The following is a 26,327-nucleotide window of genomic DNA, read 5'->3' as shown; positions in this document are numbered from 1 at the left end:
ATGTAAGGTAAATATTACAGCAGTGTAATAGCTGCAAGGAAGTTTCCTGGTCATTGTGTTTGTGGGTTTGAATGGGTGTTCTTCATGGCTAAGTATTATTTTTGACTTCTGTTTAAATTTTGGAGGAGGAAGTTTAAGAAGGCTTTGTAAACCAGCCAGGTTAGGAATGGCAGCAAGACACTACTTGGCTGCAAAAACGGGTCTGATTTGGGTACAGCTAAAGAAAAACGTGTTTACAATTGCCCTTTGCATCATGTAGCAGAAAGTACTGAGTATGAATTTTTGTAAGAGCAGACCATAAAAATCTGACTTGTAATAATGAATGTCAGTATAGATATTTAATCAGTCTTGCTTAACATGCAGGATGAGTAATTAGACTGAGTATAATCTTCGATTAGGAATTGATCTCTGCAGAGGTCCTGGGATTAAATTGCAGACTTCAGGCATCTCCAGAATGATTTAAGACTAGGTCGATTGTGTTTCATGGCTCTGAAGCTACCCTATTAAAATTACTATTTAAGTAGATTCAAGAGCAGCTGTCTTCAGATTTTATGTGAAAGCTTGACTCTCTTGTTTTCTCTGAAAACTCGTAAGGAAAAATTGGTAGTGGCTGTCATTCTAACACAGCTTTCTGGAAAATTTCTCTACTAAATAATTGTTGGTAAAAAAATGGAAGTAACTTATAGTCTGTGCAGAATTTGATAAAATCTAGTACAGGTTAGAGGATAAGGATAACTACCTTTTCCAAGAGAAGCATTTATGTAAAGAGGCATGTGTACTCTTTAATGTAATTTTTTAAATAGTCTGTAAATGTAAGAACTTATTTTGCTGTTAGTTTCAAATTCTACTTCTAAGAAACAACTTTTAAAAGGTAAAAAAGAAAAAGCTGTTGTTTGTACAGTTGGTTTATCTGACAGGTGGTCACTGTTACCAGGGAAATCCTGTCTTGTGGGAAGGATAGGATCTGTTGTATACTGTGTGATTTTGTGGCCTCAGTTGGGTTACAATTTATTATACAGAGTCTCAGTAACAGCAACTCAATAACTGTGCAATGCCATTGTCAGAATATGCCAGTAATGTTTTATAAATACTCCTGATAAATTGATGCTGTTACCTTGATAATGAAGGAAAAATATGCTTTGTTTCAGGGTACTGGACTGTGTTTCAGATTAAATACAGAATCATCACGAGTGTTTTCTGTTCAGAGGAAGCATGTAGTTAAGCAAAACAAAAGCTACTCCCCAACCAGCTTTTTATTTTTCTATCACTTGATAAAATTTCAGCTAGCAAATGCTGTCTTTGTTTTCCTCTTAAAATGTGACTGTTGAAGTATTTAAATTTGAGTCTTACTGAAAGGACACTGAGCAACAGGTGTTTCTAAAGGTTAAAAAACCTAACCTTTTTCATTCAAAAATCACTGATGTCACTAGCATGGCACTGAAGTGGATTAGGGAAATATGTCTAAAAGTAGCATTTCCCTTTCACTCTCCCACCCACCTGCAAAAAACCATCAGGAGTCAGTTTTTAAATTTATAGTTTGACCCAGGTCTTGAATCCTCTAATGAAGAGACCAAATACTGTCTTTAATACACAGCATTCTAGGAGACTTCAAAAGGTATTGACAAATCATCATATAGGTTGTGTCAGAACATTTTAAACTTCCATGTGTTTGCACCTCAATTCTCTCTGTTAGCTGGGAAACTGAAGCTTAATTATTCTTGACAAGTGAAAAAGCTTCCCTTTTTTTTTTGAAAAAATTAGTGCTTTTTTTCAGTTTAGTAAATCTGTTTTGACCATGTTGTAATAAATACAGATATTAGAGACAAAAGCGCACTCTTATTAGCCTTGTCTTCAGCTTATAAATGTTTCCAGATTCTTAACAGACATGGTACCAATGTTAAGGGAACAGTAAATAGACCTTAACTTATGGCAAGGAAGGTAATAATAAGCTTGTGAAAAATCAGGATTGGAATTGCCAGCTGTTTACCTTCCCTTGGTCACAAGTTTTATTTAATTTATAGCACATTATTACTAAGTATTAATTAGTATTAATTACTTATTATTAATTTATAGCACATTATTACTTACAAGTTATTACCGGTATGTATACCAGTGTATTACCAAACTCCTGAATAGCATGCTGAGGTTTTCAAGAGCTGGTGGGATTTTGTGGTGGGTGGAATTTGGAGAGGGAATACACACAGGAATTGCAGTACTTAATACCTGCTCTGGAGACAGTGTTACACAAGGAGTGTGCATTAATATAAGTTGTCTTCAGGGCATTTTGATTATTGTAGTTAGCTATTGATGTGCTTTCATACTGTTGGAACAGATCAAATACAATCCCAATGTATTCACTGTGTATATAAAACTAATTCAAAGATAATGTAGCTTTTTTGTCTCTTGGTTTCTGAGAGGGTACTAACTTGCATTTCCTTTTTCCAGTTACAGTGACTAGAAGGTGGCAGTGCAACAGTGGATATGCATTGGAAAATCGAAGAATAACAAATCACAGCTGATACAGCCTGACTTTTGAGTGTAGTGTTGCCCACCATTTTCTAGAGGATTGCATAAGCATTCAGGAGTTGCCTTTGAAAGTAGCACTACTGATCTCTTGGACATTCATAAAATTCCTGGTGGAATTCCTGTCTGCAGTAGCTGGCACCTTCCAACAGTCCAGAGTGAGCCCATTCATTGCACACACATCCTACAGCAGAGGAGTACTTGGGTTGCCCATGTGTGTGCTTGCCATTTATAGTGAAAAAAGAGCAAGTTACACAGAACTGAGTCTTAGTCCTCTTAAATACAGAGGACTTGACTAAGAAACCATGAAAAGTTCGGCTGTATTATATTAACAGATTTGTCTAGACCTTCTGGATGAGAGGAGGGGAGTGTTGGTGTACTGAGACAATGTTAGTAATGAATGCCCAGAATAATTAGTGTTCCTGTATGTACACTGGACAGCACTGCATCTCTTGGGAGTAGGTGCTTCATTCAAAACTTTGTCTTGATTTTGATGCATTTTTCTTTTGCATACATGTTGATGTGCCAATGTATGTGAGAGGAATCCTCAGGCATTGGTATTTCATGTAGAAAACTCGTAATTTAAGATTAACTGAAGTACTTAATCACAGATAATAAAATTTATACTGACTTTTGTGATAAACATAAACTGATTTCATTTAAACAACATTCGGTTCATAATGAGTAGCTAAAGAAGAAAAAGCATGCATACCTTGTCTACAGATTTAAAACTTTAAATTTGGGATAAGGGTATCACTTTAAACTTCAGTTATGGGGTGCAGATTCTAGGAGTAAATCTGTGTAGCAGATGGATAGAATTGCATATTTCCCAGGGCAAATAAATTTGCTGTTAACAAGTATTATGGGTTGGGGTTTTTTTTGTCTAATTAAAAAGAAAAAACATTTCTTACTCAGACACTTGAATAGTGGTAAAGATTTACTAGTGTTACATCTTGGAGGGTTATTGTTACAAAGTGATCTCAGTATCTCTTCTGCAAGAAAGGCTGATATGCTGTACTACCAGGCTCCTTTTTCAGCAGTAACCTACAGTCTTGAGTGCTGTTGTTCAGGCTGAACTGGGTCATCCTGCCTAAAGTGTAATGCCAAAATGGCAGCTACTGTAATATCAATGCCTAACTAAAATCCTAATTAATGAGAATGTACCCTGATCTACAGTATTGACTCATGCATCAAGTCAAACTTCATCATTGAAAGCTACCAGTTGAAATGTATCAGTAGATTTTGCAGCAGACAAATACTCCAGCTCTTTGTGGTTGAGTATTTTCCCTCTGCTGGAAAAAAAGAGTTAATTACTTAAGCTTATTGTGATTTTGAGAAGAACCACTCAAAAATGGTGTCTGAACATGTGACTGCTGTTCTTACCTTGCTCCTGTCGCCATGCTGTTGTGATGTGTATGCTGCCCCTTTTAAACTAATACTGTGCTATTAGTCATCACTAGTATAAATCAGGCTGTATATAAGTATTTATAACTGCAAGGGATGATCGACGATTCACTTGATTTGTTGCTGTCAGCAAATAGCCAAAGTTGAAGCCTTTCCAAAGACCAGACCAGACCGGACGCTGTTCCTTCCTTACTGGCTCTACCTTCATACCCTGGGTTTGCCACAGAATTAATTTCGGCGAGGGCGTGGGTAAACAAGCTGGAATGTGTTTAGATGAGTCCTTTCTAAAAGATGTAAGGTTGGGATTGAAGTGGCTTATCAAAAACTCCATGTATTTTTGGGCTTTCTGAATATCCAAATCTGCACGTCTTTCAAGCAGTTGGTAAGTGTTCAAGATCTGGCAAGTATTTTCATTTAATTGTAGTTACAGCCATTAATATCTGCTTGGCTGCAGCAGCTGCGTGTGAAACAATAATAAAACTAAGCCCACCCATCTATACCAGAGGTTTCCTTTAGAGGAGGGAGTGGGTGAAGTACTTGGGTGTTCAGGTTTGTAACACTGACTTCAGTGAAGCAGGTGTGGAGTTGTCCCAGTGTTGGAGGTATGTCTCTTTACATCAGAAACTGCTGTGTTCTGATGAGGTGACTGAAGTGTCTTCTATATCCAAATGCATGTCCCCATTGATAAATCAGCATTCGCAGTTGTCTTGGCTACCTACAGATTCGCAAAAAGAATTACGAAAGTGGATACTCTTACTCCCTTCTGCAAAGCAGTAGTGCTTATGACAACTGGAAAAAAAAAAACAGCTGAATTGCCAATTAGTCGTAATTTTGAAATATTTTGCACGCGTGTTAGTAGATGTGCCTCACCAAAGAGCAGTGAGTTGTGATTGAGCTGTAGCCCACTTTATTGTTCACAGTGCCTGCAGCCATGTGTTACGAGTATTTCCACACAACAGAGACCTGGAGCTCATCCTGAAAAAGGTCAGAATTGTCTAATCCTAAAGGGACAGTTCTCATTTACTGGTGGCTGTTAAGATGGTCCGTAGGTAGGTCCCAGTATCAGTCATATAAGACCTGCAAAGTGGAGACAAATCCATGCACATTTAACTGTACAATTTATCCCTCTCCTGCTGTGTTTTTCCTTACCCTTTAAATCATAAGTAGTTTGGTAACACTGGTTTCTTGAAAACAGCTGTTTCAAGTAACAGGGTAGGAATTGGCTCAGAACATTGTAACCAAGAAATTCTGGTCTCTAGGATACTTTGTTCCTGTTGGATTACTTCAATCCATGATGTTCCAACTTCATCGTGAACAGAATTGCTTTATTTTCCATCTGTTCCTGTGAAAGGACAGTTATAAAGATGGCTGGACTTTTCTGACTTGCTGTGATAAGTAGTGGTGATTAATACTGCCCTGGGCAGGGTGGAAAACTACCTACAGGTGATCCTGAAGTGGTGGTGGAAAGGGGCATCTTAATAAGACGAGTGAAACAGTTGGGAATTTTATTCTCAGCTTTGAATGACTTAAATTCCTGACCTTTTTGAAGTTATCCAGATAATTGTTTTTGAGACATTATCATCTTCTAAATAACCATTTTGGATTATAGGTGGACTTCTACACAAGAGTTGAAAAGAAGCATTATTTGTCCATAAAGTGCATGATCAGAATTTATTTTCAAAAATTAGACAATAGAAAATAGAAAACTACTGTAAAAGGCAATTTGAATAACTATGTTTGCCACATAAAGTCAAAAATATCTATTTAGTGCAACATTCCTCCAAAACATCACCATTGTGAATTCTGTTTTAACACTGTAAATATATTGTTATTTACAGTATTAAGAAATTTATTTCTTTGGGCAATAACCTTAAGTTCAGACCTAATTTACTAGGTGGTATGGTGCCAGATGCCACAAGGAGGAAGTCCCTAAGTGAGATATTTTTGGTGTAATAACTATTCATATAAAGTTCTTGTGCTTTCAATGATTTTTCAAAGATATCATTAAAAATCTGCTTTCCCTGTCTCCTACTGAGTGCTGGAAACTATTTTATTTTAACAACAGTTTTTTACCTTAGAGTAGCTACTTTTCGTTCCTAAGATTTGTTTTTTGTACCAAGCAAAAAAAAACCAAAAACGAAACAACAAAAACAAAACAAAACAAAAAAACCCCAAAAACGTAGTTTCACACTTGAGCTGCATCAGGAAGATGTAATCACGGATGTGGGTTCCAGTACGCTGTTGCACAGGAGAACAGCACTGGCGGCAGAACTCTCCGCCATGAATCCAGAAGAACAGATTGTAACGTGGCTTATTTCACTAGGAGTCTTAAATTCTCCTAAGAAAATAGTAGATGATCCGGAGGAGTTCCTGAAAACTTCTCTGAAAGATGGAACTGTGCTGTGTAAACTCATTAATCGACTTCTTCCGGGATCTGCAGAAAAGGTAATGCTTTCTGATGTATTTCGTTAGCCTGAGACAGAGCCCTGCTCAGTGAAACTCTGCCCTGGGCATTCTGAGGCATAGTTACTTAGGTAAATGAGAGGAGCAAGGAGCTTCAGAGAGCTTACATCTAAGTTTCTAATTGAGAGCAAAGTATGGTTGTAGCTTTAGTTCTTTGATTTTGTTTCTACATCCAGAAAAAAGCCCTGCAAGGTTGCAGTTGGCTCGCTTACACTTGTTCAGTCAGTGGCAGGAAATACTTGGCTCACCAGAGATCAGAGTATTTTGGTTTTGAATAGAAGGATATGCAATGTATCAGTATTTACATAAATATCTTTAATTATGACTGTAAATATATTCGCTCTTTCAGAACTCTTACTGCAAAATGCTTTGTTAGTCAGGAAATGCACTGGAGAAGCAGATTGGGACAGGAGTAAATAATAACCCTTGGCATTTGTGCCATTTGGTCTGTCCCAAAACCAGCAAATCCATTGGTATTGAAACCATGTGAATGCCTCCTGTTACAGTTTGACAAGGCGTGTGTTTGCAGTCCAGAAGCGTGATAAGAATCTGCAGGAGATAAAAAAGGGAAGGAGTCCAATTAGAGATAGGAACTGGCAACACAGAAGAGAAGTTTAAAAAAACCCCAAAAAACAGCATAACAGGTTCTCCACCCTATGAAACAGGAGCCTTTCATTATGCAGAAAGCAGTTTTGCTAGCTCCTTTTTTCTTACATTTGGTGGTTCAGGGCAGTGTCTTGTTTAAGGTCATCAATTTCCCACTGTCACTTAGGTTACTGTCATATGCTGACATTCAAAAACAAGATGCCGACCATTTCTGTGTGTGCATCACTTCCTTCAGTGGCTTTCTTCCTGCTTCAACAGCTTGCCTGCCACCCCCACCCGCCCCCTGAAGAAACTTCCCTAATTCAGTATAAAATGCACATGTCAATATTCATGCAGGCCTTCTCAGCACAGGCAATGCAATGAGATCAGTGGATTTTCTTTCTTTAGTATTGCCTGGAGCCTAAAAATGAAGCTGATTGCATCAGTAATATTCAAGAGTTCTTGAAAGGCTGCGCACTCCTGAAAGTGGAGGTAAGTCAACTTAGATCCTTTATTTTATTGTAACATGCCAGTTGATCATCCTTCTGAAAGGAAGCCAGATATCAGAGGGAAAAAGTTGGTATCAGTTCCTCATCTTTTGTATTAATAACATAAATCCGAGCATGGATGATTTAATACTCAGTCTGGGGAATTTGGAAACAGTATATTGACTCTGAGCTTAACAGATTCTCATCTTTTGAGACAAAACATGTAGCAATAATAGGAGGTCTGTCTAAACAGACTTTTGCCTGGGCCTGTTCATAATTTTTTTTCGTTATTAGAAGGAATTGCAGGTTTTAGCCTTGTTTTAATGGGAAGGTGATCTTAATACTACAGTATTTTTTCATCCCCTGCAACTGTTGTGTAAGATTCTGCCAAACACATATTAAATTGTTCCTTACACATAAAAATAATCCTAATGGAGTCAAAAGATATCTTTTTTGTGGCTGTTCCTGATCCTCTGTGTAGATTCTTATAGCTCGTATTTGCAAGATCAGAGTCTAAATTAATTAGTTCAGAGTTCAATTAATTTTGCCATCTAATTATTTACTATTTAAAGACTTTTGTGTCACACTTAAATTCCTACAGTAAAAAAAGAAACCTGTAACCAAGTGTCATCACTATCTTGTTTGAAATATGCTCAAGATTGTGGAAAAAACATTCTGAAGACAAAGTCTGCCAGAAGCAGGGATGGCATCCTTGGGCATTATACAGAATATTCATGCACCACAGTGAGAAAAGTCCAACCCACAATAGCTCTGCTCCTGCTTTTTTTTTTTTTCCCCTTGAAGATCTAAACATGAAAAGGGCCTTTCTTCTCTTCAGAAGCTAAAATGCTTTAAGCTAAGCAGCATGAAAATGTGCTCATTCCAGAACTGTCTGCCTGGCCTTTTGTTGCCCAGTGATGCCTTTCTTGGAGCCTGCTGCAGCAGCACAGTTTTAAGAGCATATATATAGAGAGAGAGAGATTGATAATCCCAGAAGGCCTATCGCATAAGAAATCAGTTGTTTCCAGTCTTCTGGCACTGACCATGTGATTTCCTCCATTTTTCTGAGAGTTTATTTTTCTATTTGCAAACTAGTCATGAAATGGTTGTGGTGGAAAGTATTTTTAAAAATAGGAATCTTAAACTGCTGAAAGGTAGGATGGGGAAACGCTCCTCACCTGTTGTGCAGTGCCATCTCATAGCTTTGAAAGCTCATTCTGCAATACTGCAGTCACACTCCACAGTTTGCAAATACTCAAAACAGGCAACACGGTGTGTCCGTCTCTGGGTGTTTCTCTCATCCTCCATGGGCATTTTCTTCCTTGGCTTTAATAAATTCAAGGTTTCTAACTTCTTTATCTAACTTTGATTTATAACCCACTTAATCTTTGAAATATTCTGAGCCTTCAGTAACTTCCTTCACACTCATGTGCTCCTCTCCTGTTTGCTGTGAGAGACCTCAAAAGCTGGATAAAAACTCAAACCTCTCAAGCTTGAGTTTAAATTTTGCAGTGAAATGAAAACAATTTCTTCTAATTAATTTTTTCCCCAAAGTATTGTCATGTTAGAATGCCAAGTGAAGACATGAATTTTGCTTCTTCCTAGCTCCCCTCTGAAGCCTCATGCAGAAGAAGGCTTGAGGTAGGACAGCTGAGATGGTGGGCAAGACATGGCACAGGCAGAGTGCTTATGCTTCCTTCTGACTTTTCTCCTGTGTTGCCAGCTTTTCTGAGTCCTCTCAGGCAGAGCCTCTGCCATCTGTTCCTTCTAAAAGCTCCTCTGTTTGGAACATCTTGACAAGGAGACTAAGCAGCATTCCTATGGGTGATCCCTCATGCCTGATCCCTAGTTTGCCTTGGAAAGGGCCATTGCCCTTTGGGAGGGGTTTTACTGCATCACATTTACCCTGGAAGCATGTCTGGAGCATCAGAATAGGCAGAGAACCTTCTGCTTCCAAGATGTATCAGCATTGAAGTTGCAGTGATCAGGTATTAGGTAAGAGGAAGATGAACACAGGATAGGGAATCTGTTCTGCCTCAGCAACATAGTCTGAGAAAAGGGTAACATCAGGAAAGGTGTGGGCTTAATACATTTGAACTCCAAGACAGCCATCCTGCTGCTTACCCAAACCATGAATATGACAATCAAACCCTGATGGTTCTCTCAAATTCTACCCTTCTCCAAATGCCACAGTGGACTCTTGCTCCTTAGATATGAAGAAGTACCCTAGTGGACCTGAGCCACTTCTGTCTTGAAACTGACAGGGCACGTTAAGGTCAAATATTCTGTTCTTGTTGCAGATGAGAGCAAAAGAGGATGTTCTGAGGAAAATGAAAGTTCCCAACTTATTTCCTGGATGCTGACTTGTACAAAAGGGCCTTATCCTAGGGAAACTCAAACATGATATTAGCATCCCATCCTAGCATCCCATGGCTTCATTGTACTCTGCCTTCCATTTGTTTTTGACATGGATGTTTGTGCAGCTGCCATGGAATACACCACTTCACTGGCCATTGCCAGCATGCAGGAAGGGTGGTCAGTGTGGAAGGTAGGGTTTCCAGCAGCTTTTGGTGGAAACCGAAGTCCCACCTTCCACTGAACAGATACCGCTTGCCAATCTTTCCCAGTAGGAGGGAATGCATAGAGATTACTCTTTCAGAGCTACACATAGGCACTTCCCGCCTACTCTTTGTTGTCCTGGTAACTCGGGAAGTGGACGAAAGACAAAGTGAGGCAAACAGCAACTTCTCATGTTTTACGGGAGCAGTGAAACATTTGGACATAGGGTAGAAGGACACTCTGTGACCTTCCTGCTATGAGCTTGCTCCATCAAGTTGAAGCCATTCTACAGGCTGGAGGTGTGAGCTGGAAGAATCCACCTCATGGCAGAGTATAAATAACAAAACTGTTTCTTAGCTTCAGCTCAGGACTGAAGCCCGAAATCTTTTGCTGTTTCATGTGTGTTAGTCCTAAAAGAGATGGCAAGCAGGGGAATTGCCCCATCCTTCTAACCAGGCAAGTGTTATAATGAGGTGAAACAATGAGACTGTGTCCAAAACTTTCCAAAAGCTTTCCAGTGCTAGAATTTGATCCAAGTTGTAAGAATGTCTGTCAGCTCAGCTCTGCTGAGACAAAGGGCTAGGCAAAAGACATGGGCATTTCATTGGAGCTTAAGTGTCCTTAGAGGATTCTTTAATGGTTTGGACTGAGGACCAGTGCAGAAATCCTGAATGTGCTTCATTTATACTGTGGCTTCAACATCTGAGCTGTGTATCTGACCCAAGAGTTGGTCCGGTGAGTGAGCACTGCTAAGGCAGTGCCAGCTGGATGCAGGTGGGTTGAGGTGGAAAGTGGAAGACAAAGCGTTCTGTCCTGATGGCCAGGTGGAGTCTAGTGTAGAAGAGACAGGGAAGAGATCGTGAGGAAAGAGAAAAATCATAGAAAGCTCCTGGCCTAGCTTGCTCTGGTGGACACAAATGGGAACTGTTTGCTTTTGCTCTTGACACCAGTGTGCATATAACAACAGTAGATCAATAGATAAGCATCATTTGCTGCTGAAGAAGCACAAGACCTTCATTCAGCAGCAGCATTTCACTGCTAATAGAACAACAGAACTTCTGGCAAGGTCTGAATTTTGTGAACTAAGAACAGTATCTGCAAGATAAATCAATAGCTGGATTAAACCTGGCTGTCCAGAACGATCATAGAGTATGCAGAGGGTCGTTACTATCATGGGCAGCATAGAGGTTATTTGTGCTGTTGGAGGTGCCTGCAACCTCCAACAAACTACCTGGACTGAAGGCATGGGAGAGCAGGTGAGAAATCATCACCCTCTAAGCTCCCCATCCATGCACTCCCAAAACCTGCTCTGCTTTAGCTTCACTCCAAAGTGACGTTACCTCTCTTAGCTGGATAACGTCAGAAGTGAGAGCTCCTGCCCAACACCAACCAGTACAAGCACTGGAGAATGGCTCTGCCTGAATTCAAAGTGACCCAGTGTCCCAGAGAACCCTGGCTCCAGGTGTGTGGGGTGTCCCTGCATGGGGTTGGGACCTACAGCTGGGCTTCATTCTGGGTATCAGTGCAGTGCTCCTCCGTTCCCTGTCCATGCTGCAGCCTGCTGGTGTCCTGAAGTATCTGGGGATTTTCCTGTTCCTTGCAGGAGAATGTTCCCCCAACAGGCAGCAGAGGATACATCATCTCTGAGATCTCACTGCCTCAACTGAACTGTGCTTCATTTATGGGCCCTTCTGCAGTGTTTCTCTTCTCAGTGGTGCAAACCTGCTGCAATTGCTGTTCCAATAGCGTGGGTATTTCTTCCTTGTCCCATCCTTTCCCGTCCTTTGAAATTTTTCTTTTCCTCTCCTTTATTCCTTCCCCTTCCCCTTCTCCTCCCTGATTCACTTTTTCCCTCTCCCTTTTCCCTTTCCTTCCCCCCCACCCCCGGCCTGTCTCTTCTTCCCTTTCCCATGTCCCTTTCCCCTTTGCCGTCCGCTTCCTGCTCTCCCGGGGGCCGCCCGGTGCCTCCCGCCCGCGGCCGGCGGAGGGAGCTGCGGCCGCACGGCCGGGCCGCGTCCCGCAGCGAGCAGCGAAGCGGGGCGGAGCGGGGCGGCGGCACCGCCTGTCACTTCCCCTTCCCTTCCCTTCTCTTCCCCGCGCTGCGATCCGGCTCCGGGTCAGAGCCGCAGCTGCCGCCCCGCAGCACCGCCCGCGCTGCCGCCATGCCCCGGGGCTGCGCGCCCGCCCGCCCGCCGCCGTGAGTACCGACCACCTCCATCCCCCGGGGGTCCCCGCGGCTGTCCCAGCTGCTCAGCAGGGATGCCTCCGGGCAGCTCCCATGGGTGTCCCCGCTGAAAGGGGTGGCGGCCCCGCGGCACCGGAGCGGAGGGTTCGGAGCCGGCGCGGTGGCTGTATTCTGGGCGCTCCGCGGGTACAACGACGCTCCCGCCGCCCGCCTGTCTCTGTCTCGCCGATGCTGGCGGAGCTCCGGCCGCGCCGCCGGTCCCGCTGGAGGCGGAGGCAGGTCCAGTGGGAGCAGCCGGGTCAGCGAGCGCCCGAAGCGCCGCATCGCTGGGGGACGGGCGCCTCCAGCCCCCGTCCTCGGGTTTGGAGGGGTCGCGGCCGCGCCGGGCTTCGGGCTTGGCACCCAGCTGGGAGTTTGCCAAGGGTTGTCCAACTGTGGACAGCTCGGACTCGAAACACAACCCGGCTTTCCCTAACTTTTCTGCGTTTCCCGTCGCGGGACTGGGATTTTGGGTCCTGATAACTTGCTTACCGCACACGGGTTTGGGCCTCCTATTCTCGTCCTTCCCGAATAGCCGGGCGCTCTTCTGGTCGCGAAGCACCGTCTCCTGCTCATCCCCTCGCTGCCTTTGGCGGAGGCTGGCGGTGCGGCAGTGCAGAGCTCTCGCCCGGCGCGGTGCTTGACGAAACAGCCGGAGCGTTTTACCGAGGGGAGCTGCAGTCTGTGATTATTGAAGTCAGAATTGCGTTTTAATGCAGATCCTCAGATGATAGGTGTAGATTTAAATGCGGTTTTAGTTACATCCACCTGATCTTCCATGAGTTAGAAGCGAAAAAGCCTTTTTTGCGTCTATTTGTCTTCTAGTTGCAGCTTGTCTTTTAGTTATGAATGGAACTCGATGGATTGTGCTGGAAAAAGTAATTTTTAGGTCATAAGTGAGGACTTTTCTGTATGAGGAATTTATTCTGGAACAAGCTGCAGAGTATATTTACATTACAGTAGCTGACCTAGAAGAGTTTTCCACATAGCCACTGTTCCACAGTAGCTGTTCAAGACAATTTCCCCATGAAGAAGTTATAAATGTTATTACTTGCTTTTGTCTGGAATTTTTTGCATATCTTTCTTCCCACCATTTTTATCTGGACTTTGTCAGCCTGATTACTGAGCTTACAGCATTATCCTCTTCACTGAATGATTTGAGATATATTTTACTATTTTGCTCCTTAGGAAAAAAAAAAAGGCATTCATTCAAGGCAGGACTTTATTTTTCTGAAATTACTGAAGTGGAAGAAAAAGGGTATGGCTGAGAAAATGACACACCAGAGAGATACATTCAAGCATCCCAGCCTGGCTGTTTACTTCCTCTTGTGCAACTGTAATATCCCATCTTCCAGCAGCTGCCAACGGGGTCAGCGCACACCTGGGTTCTCTGTTACCGTTTCCCTTTCCACGGAGATGGGAACATCGCTGCTTAGGGCTGAAGGTGATGCTTGGATAGCACTGCCTGCAACTTCAGGGCAGGAAAAATGGTTCACGCACCAGCTGGCAGAGGGGATGGGACTTGCATAGTCCAAAGGAGCAAACCCAAGTGAACGCAGGCGCTAGATCAGCTCAGAAACAGCCCAAGGAAGGTGGGTATATCCCTGGAATGCGCAGAGCAGTAGATGCAACTGGAGCTGTGGTGCTACAGGTTTTAATATTTGTAATGACAGCAGGCTGACCCCATGCTAAGCATGGATTAAATTTCTTTAGGGTAAAGCGTGTCTCTCAGTATTGAGTAGCTGAGTTAGTTTGAAAACATATTCTCAACAAAGATCAGCCATTGTACTGTCTGTGTTGGACTTTGGTGCTGCTCTGGTGTGTCTGTGAAGAGGAGGAGGTGCTGCGAGCATCCAGGGCTGTGAGAGAGGCCAGTTCCCTTCCTATTTGAAATATGCCAAGCATACTCAAGGAGCTGTGTGTGGAAAGCAAGAAAGGTCTGTTTTAAAGGGCAGTACTAGCCTAAACGTAATTACGATTTTTGTCCTTATTTAGCAGGATACACTCTTTAGAGTGTTGGAGATGTTTGTAATTAGATGGTGTCTGTCAGGAGAGCTTTAAAATCATCTTTCCTGTTCATTGGATTTGTGTATCTGTGGTCTCCATCTGCAAGACAACATGTATTTGGGGATTAGCAGATGGTGCCATGGTGGTAGCATCAAGAGGGACTTTTTGTATCTCTTATCTTTGCTTCATTGATGGTAGGATTTGTACAGTCTGTATGAAGTTGAGAGCATTTTTCAGGTGTTAGAGGGGGTTGAAGTGTTTTGGAAACTCAAACTGCCCCTCATTATACTGGTGATGATTTCTGAAGTGTACAAGGTTCAGGTTATCAGTCATGGAAAATAAGCCCTTGCTAACCATGTATTTCTGTTTTGCCATTGAGGATTAGCAACATCAAATTCTTTAGGGTGAAATTTTGGTATATAAGATAACTGGGTTTGTCTTCCTGTAAAAAAGTGTAAATGTATATATTGCAATAGCAGAAAATTCCATGTTTGTTAATTCTGCTGTGGAAAGTATGTGTGTGTTTATACATAGCTCTCTGTATGTACAGCCTCAATCTCTTCAGCTTTCGATAACAAAAATAGAAATAAAATCTTTCCTTCCCTCAAGGCCAGCAATAACCTTCTCAGTGATTTTCAGAGGAGTCTCTGCTCTGCAGACAGCACTGATTCCTTCCCTGTTCCCAGAATTACACTCCAAATACTGCTGGGTCCCCCTGCCCTTCCCACACCACCTGCCAGTGGTGCCCCAGGAATTCTCTGTCTGCAAAGGAAATGGACTTGTCAGCCCTGAATAAATACCCTGTCCCTGTAGAGACATAGGGGCTGCCTAATCCTCACCCTCCAGCATTGTGGGTGGCTCCAGCAGCCGGAGTGAGATGTTTTGGGCTCAACTGACTGAGTTCATCTTTCACAGGTGTTTGATCCACATGATTTGTACACTGGAGATCAGTTCTCCAAGGTCCTGAGCACGTTAACAGCTGTAAATAAAGCTACTGAAGGTAAGAAAAGAGAGGTTCTTTTGTTGTAATTTCCAACTATTTCTCATGTGTATGCAGGGCCAGATTTTGGTTTTTTGCTAATTCCTGATTTATGGTGATTTCTGGAGGTTTGTCAAATTGTGCACCCAGCACTGATGGCTGATAGTGGACGGTGGGATTGGCATTTCAGGCTTCTACCAACTCAGGGTTGAATTGTGACGTTTCAGAGTTGCTGTGTGAACTCTGCAGAGCTCGATTATCACTTTACACTGGGGGACCTCTGCTCAGTTTTGACAGTATCAAGGGACTTCAAAGTAGGTCAGCGTAAGGGATCCTCAATGTAAATGAACATACACCTCCCAAAATGCAAATATCAGATTTTAAAGAGTGTGTTTTAAAGCTGAAGAGAAAAACAGCTCCATCTGCATAATACCTTTCCTGAATGTCAAAGCAAATGTTGTTGCTAGTTGCTCAGTCAATTGTATTGATGTTTTTCTCTCTCCTCTCCCTGGTTCCATGGAGTAGGCTCCTGGATCTGGGAATCAAGCTGATGGCTTGTCCTGCATCCCTGGGAGCAGGAGTAGGCTGCTGAAGCAAAACAAATCAGCTCATCCTGATTCCATCCCAGATATGTAGCTGTTCCCTACAGATTGCTTTAAAATGATATTTAGTAGCATAGGCTGTGAAAGGAGAAGTTCAACAGGGAGGACAATGGCACAGTGGTGCTCTGGGGAGGGGTGAGAGGACTGGGATCTCCTTTATGAGGGGATGAGGAGCAGGTCTGCCTGGTGCTGGGAAGACTTCACAGCCTCTTGTCATACAGGTGGTTTAGGACAGACTCCTGCACACCCACCGAAGTCCAGCACCAGGAGAAGAGTTCCATTTCCCTGTTGCAGGTTACATTTGAGGTGATTTAAGGAGGAAATTTCAAAATGAAAACTCATTATTTTCCTCTCATGGGAAGTCTTTCCTTTTGGCTTACTGCATTTTGCCTATACATTATATAAACTAGTGTATGAATTATCATGCATATATTGTACATCAACATATATAATAATATAATGTCTAATAATAATATATATGGTATAATAATAATAGTATATATTTTTACACACCCCCCTATGATTTGTGCACACATATATGTGTGTGTCTGTGTGTATAATGCTGCTCTGAAGAAATTCAGGTTCTGAGGATGCTGTTCTGCAGCCAGGACTCAGCTCTGCTGACAGCTCACTCCATAGAAGTTTGGGAATGGGAATTTGGCCTCAGCATGCCATCTTCCCACCTCAGCACCTCCTCCCAGCCCCTCACCACTCAATAATCAACAGTACCCGCTGACCCTGTGTAGAAGCTCTTGCAGTTCAGTGTGATAGGGGATATATATAAAATGTAGGTTAACTCGACTGGGAACAACTTCTGCAAATGCTGCTGTTGTGATTGATATTTACTTCATTATTCTGAAAGTGAAAAGAGAGAGAAACTTTCTTGCCTTTCTTGTCCTTACCTGTTGTTGGACTGGAGGGGTGTGATGGGGTGTGTGCTGACAGGGTGGCAAGGCTGCAATGCCATTCTCACGTCAGTCCCCTTATTTACAGTCCCAACTCCATTCTTCCTGCCACCCCTGTTCCAGCTCAGCCCGGGACAGGGCTTTGCTGGGGAATAGTTCCTATCATATGTTACTGATGGGGCTATAGAGAAGTTGGGATCCTCTTGGTTTCGTGGCAAACATCTGTTTGAACATATGCTTTCTGTGTTTAAATGTTAAAAAGTGCAATGCCTGCAATATAACTAGCTGCTCAGGCAGAGAACACCCTTGGGAAGAGTACAGGGTAAAATAAATACATGTCTAAATAATTTGCTTTTTGGTGGCTTGGCTAAATTCCTGAGGAGCAGGAGCCTGTGTCCTACAAACTGCCTCTGCAGATGTTCCAGTTTGTCTGTCTTGCCAGAGGCCACGGTCTGAATAGAGCATCAGGATAAGCCTGGTACTAGCTACTGCAGTTGCTGCTTTCGCCAAGGCTCTGACATGCCTGCACATCCCAACACCTGCAGCACTGCTACATCCCAACATCCTGGTTGGAGGCAGAGGGAAGTAGGTGTCAGCTAAGGAAACACTGTGGGAATGCGTTTCTGAGCATCTATTTGAAGTCCAAATCCTTGTGTCTTCATGGATCTTTTTATGCAAATAACTGGAGGCATAATTTGTAGCAGATAAACTTTTAGTTCAGCAGCTGTCCATCAAAACACAGCAATACAGAGCTTGATGCTTTTGTCTGCAAGAGAGGGCAGGGAAGGAAAACCAGCTGTGCTAGATCAGACAAGGCTCATCTGCCAAAAATAGCGTAGGAATGTGAGCAGAAAACCCAGCTATTTTAACCATAGTTTAAGCAACATATGGCAGCAGTGTTCCATGCTGGACCAGGCATAAAATAGGACACTGTCACGATGCAATATAAATGATACACTTCCCTGCCAAACTGTCAAAGGCAGTTTTGCATTTGTTTCTAGGTTGCTGCAGATATTTATAAAAGGCTTTGGAAGATTGGGAGGGGCAGGGAGAATCATAAAATCGACAGTAATGGAGTCATTTCCGTGGGACTGTGGCTGATGACTTGAATAAGCGAAGTCTGGACTCAGGATTTATGCCCTCCCTTTCAGAAGGCATCAGGGGAAGAATATCTCACACTGGCAGCCAGCCACACCCCTGGCCTGTGAGTCACCAAGAGCAGCCAAAACCGCTCCTGCTCAAATATCAGGATGCTTCAGAGAGAAAAACCCACTCTGTTGGCAAAGTGGGTTTTACATGGAGAGGGATTTTGCAGTTGCTGCAGCCCAGGAATCTGGGAATTCACCCTGCAGTCGTCGTCAGGCAGTTGTGTAACAAGCAGGGCAAGAGAGAAAACTGACTCACTGACAGCACATAAGGTTTGCCATGGATGTTGTCCATCGCTGGAGCACAGACTGGCTAGCCAGGTGTGTGGGTATGGCATGGCTGGGCTTTGTAAGACAGCAGCACCTGGAAGTCGTAGTCACAGACCTGGTCCCCACTGTGCAAGGAGTAGGAGAGAGACAAAGCAAGTCTCTTCCACAAGAGCTCACAGTTTGTGTTGCTCCAGGTCCAATCTAAGGATGAGGTGTTTTCCTATTGAAACAAAAATCCTCTGAGGAGCATAAAAGCCCAGCTGACTTCCTGTAATTCCCACCAAATTTCCCCTTTAGAATGAGTTTTCCATGCTGGCATTCAAAGTGGAGGAGAATGGAGGAAAAGCAGCCTTGCAGTTTGTCTTTTCCCATTTCTGCGCACATTTTGTGGCTGGATCACCCTCTCCTCTTGCAGTGTTTTCAAGGCAGAACTCCAAACGTGGTCCAGGGACTTGCACACCCAGCACAAGGATTCATGCAGACTGCTCTTCTCTGCTCTGTTTTTGAGGTCCACGGACATGTGAGGTTCCACTGCAGGTGGAAAACTGCAGCTCTGGAATGCAGAAGTGTCCTAAAATCTGAAGAGAACCTACAAGACCAATCTTAAAAGTCCTTCACAGTTTACTGAAGTGATAATATGTGCTGTTGTGTCTTCTGAGCACCATGGAACACAGAATGGAGGTGATCAGAGTGGTGTCCCACATTGTGGTGTGGGGTACAGTAGCAGTGAAGTACTGGGAATTGAGTCCCAAGTTTTTACCCCTCTGCAGCATCCAGCAGGATGCTGGGGCTGAGTGCTGCCAGGTCCTGCAGGATCTGGAACTGCTCTTAGCAACAAGGCCACTGACTCAGTCTCTGCACAGTTAGGACCAGGAAACTTTTTACCCTCTGGCAACTTTTTCAGTGTTAATATAGAAACAAATCACTAATTATGAAAACAGATGTGTCAGAGCAGCAGCATTGCCTCCAGCATCAGGTGGGGACAGAAACAAGCCTAAAGATTGGTTTGCAAAGCAAGGAGCTCTGTGTGTGTGACGGCGGCAGCTCCAAAAGCTGCTGGGAAGATCTGAGCCTTTCCATGGGCAGTTCATCTCCTGGCCATGACACTCCTGTCCTTCCTCGGTGTGGCTTGAATCCCTCTCTCACATGACTAATGGCAGCCGTCCATGAACAGCAATCAAAATAGTGCCTAGCCTCTTTCAGCTGGATAATGAACCCAGAGGGACTTCTCTAAATAGAGGAGCAATTGTGTGGACCAACTGTTCAGCATTCCTCCCCACTCAGCAGGATAGCCCACACTGCAGCTGCAGAGGTGACCTAAGAGCACTCACTGGAGAGCTAAACTTTGACACACCTTCAACAGTGCTTACTTGCATCCCAGAAACATTCCCAGTAGGGAATCACTGTACTGAGTACTAGTCTACTTTTCTACAGTTTTAAGGGGGATTTCAAAGAAATACTGCAATTGAATGTGTGGCTGCAGAGCTGGCACAACCTAGGAGTGCCTCAGGATGCAATTTAACTTCTTCCATGATGGAAGGGTTATCTCAGCCCAGAAAATTGCCCTCACTGCTGACTGGGAGTACCCACACTGCAGATGTCATGCACTTGCTATCTTGCTCTGATAGATGCTCTTTGAACTGTTGTGCCCTGTTCCTGTTTTCTTTGCAGGCTTTACTCTTTGCTTTGCTGTGATGTGGAGGGATGGTGAACAGCTGAGTAAAACTCAGACATTTTTTTGTTTCCCCAGATCAGCTGTCAAAAGGGCCATGTTCTCATCTGTCCTCTCTTAACTCTGCGGCTGGAGACCCCCAGAGTGACTCCAACGGCACAGCTTCCCAGTCAGCAAGGGTGTTACGGAGGCAGTCCAAGCCTGTGGTACCCTTTATTTAACATGTAATCGTGGGTTTGATGGCCTTGGGGGTAGAGGAGTGTGATTGGTACCTCTGGTTCAGCATCAGAGGTTGTTCTCCCCTGATCTCCATCATGGGTTTGCTGCCTCACCTGGAGAGAGTCCCGCAGCTTCTCCAAACTGCAATGTTTCTCTGTGTGACATGAGGAGAGTGATTCTTATCTGCCACCCATTGCACTGGGAAACTAAATTAATGCTTGGGAGGGACCTTGTGGTCCTCTGAAGGGAGTGTTTACGTAACAGCAAGATATTATTGCTTGTTATACAGAGCAATACTTAAAAAACAGCTGTCACAACAGAGAAGAACAATGGCTTGTCCTAGTGGTTTCTGCTTTTTTTGACTATTTACTGATGTTTTTCCACATTTCTTTCCTTAGGAGATGACCGAGAATGGCAGTCATCAGCTGGTGGTAAAGGCCAGGTTCAATTTTAAGCAGACCAATGAGGATGAACTCTCTGTTAACAAAGGAGACATTATTTATGTCACCCGAGTTGAAGAAGGGGGCTGGTGGGAAGGGACCTTGAATGGAAAAACAGGCTGGTTCCCAAGCAACTACGTCAGAGAAATCAAATCCACCGGTAAGCAAGTTGCTTTCAAGGGCTGATTGAATGACAGTGGTATAATGCAGTGAGGACCCTTGTGCCTTTGGGAAATTGCTGCTATTTATTAAGGACCGTTTGTGTACTTCAGGCAGCTGGGCTAATGGAAGGATGAATGGAAGGGCAAAGCGTAGCCTTTCAGATGAGTTGCTTGAGAGCTGCTTCACCCTCTTCCCAGCACATTGTGCCTTTCTGTTACTCCCCCCAAGCCTCAGCAGCATGGAAGCAGTGATATTATCAGAGGATGAGGACAGAGATGGATGTGGGTCCTGTTTGCCCTGGGGAGCCATCAGGTCATTCCAGCATCTGAGCACAGAACTAGCTTTTTGTTAGAGACCTTGGTCAGGCAATGTATTTGTGTTTGATCCTGGCTTTTCAGGCATCAGTGGAATGGATGCTCACCATCATGGTGTGGAATATGACAAAAACTGCATGGCCACAGGGCACGGTCCATAGTGATGGCTGATTTCACAGAGTACATTTTTCCCCAGATGATTTTGCTGCAATATTGAGAAAGGAAGAGGGAGGGGATGATCTGTCTGATGACATCTGCCTTTATTGAGCTTTGTCTTGAGTGTCCTTAACATTAACATTTTCTGTGATGTGGCTGTACGCAGACGTAGGGTGATGATAATGTGAAACCCCTGGCCAACTGCCCTGTGGCATTACACATCCATTCAAGCAGCTCACCCAGGCCTTTTTGTGAGATTAAACTGTTTTTTTGCAAAATGGAACTTAACTCCTTAATGTACCTTGAGGACTTACCATAGACAGAGACCAGTTGTGTGCTTGGTGCTGGTTCTATGGCTCAAGATCTGCTCTGGCCTCAAACAATGAGATACCAGCAGGGGTCTGCAAATTAGCTGCAAAATGTGCAGCCCCTGTTAGACATCCTTGCTTCCACACTTGCAAAAACAAAGCAAAGGAGGGAAGAAAAAAATTCATGATTTAATGCTCAGAATTAGGTCAGTTTTTACTTAATTCTAAATGAAAAAAATCATTTTTAGGATATCTCATCTCCCACTGTTTCCCTCTGGGAAATGATGTCTGACCTGGAGCAGGACATTGCAGCAGGCATTGAAGGCATGTCTGGCACAACTCAGGAATCACTAATCAACTCAGTGAGGGGAGAAGAGAGATGTTTTAAACAAAGGAGAATAAACTTGAGTCCTATAGGGAAAATCAGATGGGAGCTGCATGAAATGACAGTACCTCACTGAAGTGAAGGGCCAGTCTCCCATAGGTCCTGATGTAAGAGCCCATCAGATTTTTCTGTCTGCAGAGCTTTTCCCTCCAGATCCTCTCTTGTCACCATTTCACATGTCAGGACAGTTCATTGCCCTGGTGTCTGCATGCTCAGGAGATGTGGCCGCATTGCAAGTGAGGAATGAGGGACCATCAGTAAACCCTCCATGCCCCAGGAGCACTGCCGGGGCTGCAGCTGGCAGGGAGCTGCTTTTCCCATCTCCACAGTGTAAGACTTGTCACTCTGAATGGAGTTGTTTTTCAGCAGTGTCCTTGCCTCTGCTCTGTCCTAGGTGTGCCCTTTGGGTGGAAATATTCTGTGATTCTGTGAAATAACTGTGGAGGTGAGCTCCTCTGAGTCTTTAGATGAGGCACAGAGCTCCTGGCTGGAAGTGACAGGAAGCACTGCAATGGCAGTAATTAGAAAGTACACCAAGCTGCAGCTTCCAGATGCTAAATGTATCAATTTCAAGCTTCTCCCCTGCTATCAGTGGGAAAGTAATTGTCTTGTGTGAGCGACTGCAGGGAGACAGGAGAGCCTGGCTGCTCCACATAGCATGGAGCTGCTTAAGTATGCGCAGAGTGGCCAGGGCTGGGGCAGCCTTGCACTGCCTTCCTGTCCCAGTCCAGAGGGGTGATGGTGTTGCTGGGAAAGCCATGCTGCTGGCAGAGAAGGGGCTTCTCTAAGGAAGGAACAATGGAGCAAGAACTTGTCCATGTGTGTGTGTGCGTGCACATATGTACAGATGCTGGAGGCATCCACAGGGATTTAGCAAATGCAGAATGAGAATGGATTTCCAGGTTTTTGGGAGATCTTCATTTAAATATAACTTCATTCAGAGAAGGATTTGGCATCACAAGTGACTGCAGAGATCAGAGTTCAGCATATTGATTGGGGTTGGCTTCAAGTGTCTTGTGAATCACCTGGAAAAAAACACAGTATCTCTCATTTCTGACAGTCACCCAGTTTTAAAACCAAATTTAGTGGGCCAGGTGAAGCCACACTGTAGTTCCAAACAGTGCCAGATACTGGGCTGCTGCCAGGGATTTTGGAGCAAACCTGGACATTGGTTGGCAGAGGCTGCACGAAGCTCCTGGTATGACTCGCTTGGCTGCCGTCAGTGTTGTGCATGCCACTGCTTTGATCCTAGTTTTTTGTGAAATGGGGAAACAAACCCTTCAATTGAAGTTTTGTGGTCACAGGGGTGAAGTTACATTTGCTGGACATGATGTGGCAGTGTCTTTTCCTGGTGGAATAATGAGAGCTGTGCACTGTAATTTATTCATGGTTTTTTTTGTGCAGATAAACCACTCTCTCCCAAAGCATTAAAAGGGCTAGAAAACACTCAGCTGACAAAGAATTATTACCCTGTGGTAAGTTTTAAAGTGCTGATCATACATTTTAATAAGTACCATGTTATTTATCTTCTGAACTGGCTCCTTCCCTTAAAAATCATTGAAGCAATTTGTAACAATTGGGGATGTGGCTCTGTGTTTAAATGCAGCTGTTTCCATTCCCTGGATTCAAGGCTGTTGAGACAATAAACCTCAAATGGAAGTGGCTGCAAGATGTCAAAAGTAGAGACTTGAAGTAGACAACTGAGATAGTTAAGGAGAGGTGACAACTTTCACATCAATGCGGGGGGATAAGGCACAGTATTTCCTGTTGATAAAGAAGGGGAGATAATGTCATGGTGTAGGCAAGCCAGATCAGGGCTCTGGTCCCTGTCTTGGGTTTGGCTGGAGCTGTTATCCCCAAGGTGCCTGTCCTGTGCCTCTGCCAGCAGCTGCAGCCCTTGAAGGACAGGCAGCTGCCAGAGCTCATGGCCTGGCTTCGTAACTGGACTTGGCTTTGGAGCAGGTTCCTAGCCTGCCAGGCCATGAATGGCTGCTGCAGAATGGGTGGAGAAACACCCCCTCCTCTACATTTTGCTGCTGAAGTGAGGAGATCTGGCAAAGCAGGGGCAGTTACCTTCACTGCCTCTGTCCAGGAGTCCTGGAGTGAACCCTGTGGTGTAGGAGAGTGAAGATGCCTCGTGTGAGCATCCCTGGCTCTCAGTGCTGGAGCTGAATCCTGCTCATCAGTATGTCTAAATATATTTCAAGCAAAACAAAGCAGAAACAGTTTGTCCAGGGAGCTGGAAACCACCTCCACTGTCTCCAGTACTTATCCACACTGAGAAGCTGGAGTGCTGACTGGGAGCGTGCAGGAGGCACTGGGTTTGCCTCCTATGTGGCCAGAGACAAACCAGCTGCTGAGATGGATTAGCAGGACCAAACCCAGATCACCACCACATCCCTGAAGTGGCGAATGAGGTGTACCTTGGCTTGATTTGCCACAGAAGCCATCCTTGGTGCAGCTTTTAACGTCTGCTTTCCAGGCCTTCTCAAGTTCGCAAAGTAAAATCTCAATATTTGACCACCAGGACTTTCCTGGGTGTTCTGGGTTCTGCATTAAGAAATGTGATTTGTGGACTTAAAATACACTTCTATGCTTTTCCAGACTTGGAAGCTGATGTCATGTTCTTTTGACTAGTTTGCTAGTACATAAATCTTCTCAGTGCTCTGTCTCTCACCCTAGGTGTTGCAAAATATTCTGGAAACAGAACGAGATTATGCAAAGGAACTACAGTCACTTCTGGGAACTTACTTAAGACCCCTCCAGTCTTATGATAAGTAAGATATAAGGGCATCTGAAGTGGAGAGGACACTGTGGGAGCCTTGGGGTGTCATGGACAGAGGGCACATGTTTAGACATTGTCCAGTCAGGAGAGACGGGAGAGTGGCCTCCGTATTTCAGTCACTTCTCCCTTCCCAAAATCTTAATGTGGGAAAATTTCTTGTGCTCTCAGCCTTGTAGGCCTAAATGAGGGTGGTAGGAGAGTGACTCACAGGATGACAGAAACAGGCACATTAGCTTTGGAAACATCCAACCTCACTAAAGGAACAAAGCAGCCCCTACCTGTAGGACCCTCCTCCCATAGGGAAATCCATAGCATGAATCCCTGAAGACAAAACTGTCTCTGTGTCTGTGCACACACCTCCCTCCCCACCTCTGGCTGAAATCCCATCTGTCTGTGTCTATTAGACAGCTAAAGATCTGTGAAGATTAGTGTGATTAAGTGATTAAAATCCAATTAAGATAATCCTTGGCAGCAGACGTCTTCTCCAGGAGACTGCGGACTGTAGATCACAGATCATGAGTTTTGTGTATCTGGAGAAGGAGAAATTTTTGTGTCTTTTTGGAAGGGCTGCTTACGAATAAAAATGGTATGCTCCTGAGAGCAACTTCTCTTTAATGGTGACTGGTGATGTGGCTCTTGTAGGCTCAGCGCGGGGGACATCGCAGCATTGCTGGGAAACATGGAAGAAATCTCTGCTTTTCAGCAAACACTGAACCAAGCCTTGGAAGAAGTTGCAAAGTAAGTTTGTGTCATAGCACTGAGGTTGTTAAGCTTTTAATCTAGATAAAAATAATAGAAAGACATGTTCATTAATGTTCCTCCTGGCTGCTGTCTTAGACTTGTTAAATATAGAAGAAAATAACAGGATTGAGGAAAGGTGACAGGCAGTGCTTTGGCAGGAGGAAAGGCAGAAGGAACTCTTACATTTCTGGTGTTAAGGCATCTGCTGAATGAGTGTCACTAGACCTGACACAGAAGTGTGCCTAACCCAAAGATGCAGGCACATGCAGGGTGGGAGATCTGGCAGGCATGAAGATGGGAATTGCCAGGGAGCAAAGAGCAAATTATTAGAGGTGATAATTTCCTGCAGGGAGGCTGACAGACACATTTAGCCTTAGCTAAGGGCTGAAAAGAGATGGGGAAAGACTGAATACTGGGAATATATTCAGGTTGTGGCTTCTCTTTCTTTATCCACCTTTTCATATTCAGGGGCAGCCCAGAGACCCCCCCCTCCATTACCCCCTAGTTCTTTCAAGCACATCCTCATCATCCCAGCTGTAGCTTTTCTGGTGAGACAGATCAGGCTGAATCACAGGTTGTCTTAGGCTGTGATGCTCACTGTCTGCACCACAGAAACCCAGACCCACCTGAGGATCCCCTTCTTCTGCCTCCCCAGGTGGCAGGTGTGGGTATTTTGCTCAGTGCTGCAGTTATCAGGTGACGTGGGAACGTCCCTGTGCAGTGGGTAGTTCCTGGGCAGGTCCCTGAGAGTGCTGTAGCTTCAGGGTGCAGATCCGGAGGCTTAACCTGGCTGGTGTGCTGGTGTCTGTAGGCTCCCCGAGAACCAGCAGCGTGTGGGAGGCTGTTTCATGAACCTGATGCCCCAGTTCCGCTCCCTGTACCTGACGTACTGTGCTAACCACCCTTCAGCAGTGAATGTCCTCACACAACACAGGTGAGTGATGGAGAAGGCGATTCAGACTCCTTTAAAAAGTTGAGTTTTGTTATTAAT

The 26,327-nt window shown here is 44.2% G+C and overlaps 1 protein-coding gene across 5 annotated transcripts in view; it reads left to right on the top strand.

The window, feature by feature from the left end:
* The first annotated feature begins 6,262 nt into the window (after positions 1 to 6,262).
* ARHGEF6 (Rac/Cdc42 guanine nucleotide exchange factor 6) overlaps positions 6,263 to 26,327 on the top strand; it is a 38,929-nt gene continuing 18,864 nt past the window's right edge. Inside the window, exons 1-8 of one of the 5 annotated variants that reach the window (XM_069014981.1) lie at positions 6,263 to 6,372; positions 15,169 to 15,253; positions 19,905 to 20,032; positions 20,444 to 20,645; positions 23,215 to 23,285; positions 24,493 to 24,587; positions 25,238 to 25,333; positions 26,148 to 26,270. In XM_069014981.1, the coding sequence (XP_068871082.1) occupies positions 20,447 to 20,645; positions 23,215 to 23,285; positions 24,493 to 24,587; positions 25,238 to 25,333; positions 26,148 to 26,270 (584 nt within the window). In that variant the 5' untranslated portion in view covers positions 6,263 to 6,372; positions 15,169 to 15,253; positions 19,905 to 20,032; positions 20,444 to 20,446. Of the gene's footprint in view, positions 6,373 to 7,388; positions 7,468 to 12,123; positions 12,220 to 15,168; positions 15,254 to 19,904; positions 20,051 to 20,443; positions 20,646 to 23,214; positions 23,286 to 24,492; positions 24,588 to 25,237; positions 25,334 to 26,147; positions 26,271 to 26,327 lie in introns of those variants that run through there. The other 4 variants (XM_069014982.1, XM_069014985.1, XM_069014984.1 and 1 more) reach the window with 4 other exon arrangements.

Source organism: Aphelocoma coerulescens, chromosome 4A, assembly GCF_041296385.1.
Source record: "Aphelocoma coerulescens isolate FSJ_1873_10779 chromosome 4A, UR_Acoe_1.0, whole genome shotgun sequence".
NCBI lineage: Eukaryota > Metazoa > Chordata > Aves > Passeriformes > Corvidae > Aphelocoma > Aphelocoma coerulescens.
Note: the sequence above shows the minus strand (reverse complement) of the source record. Positions and strands in the feature narration are given on the sequence as shown.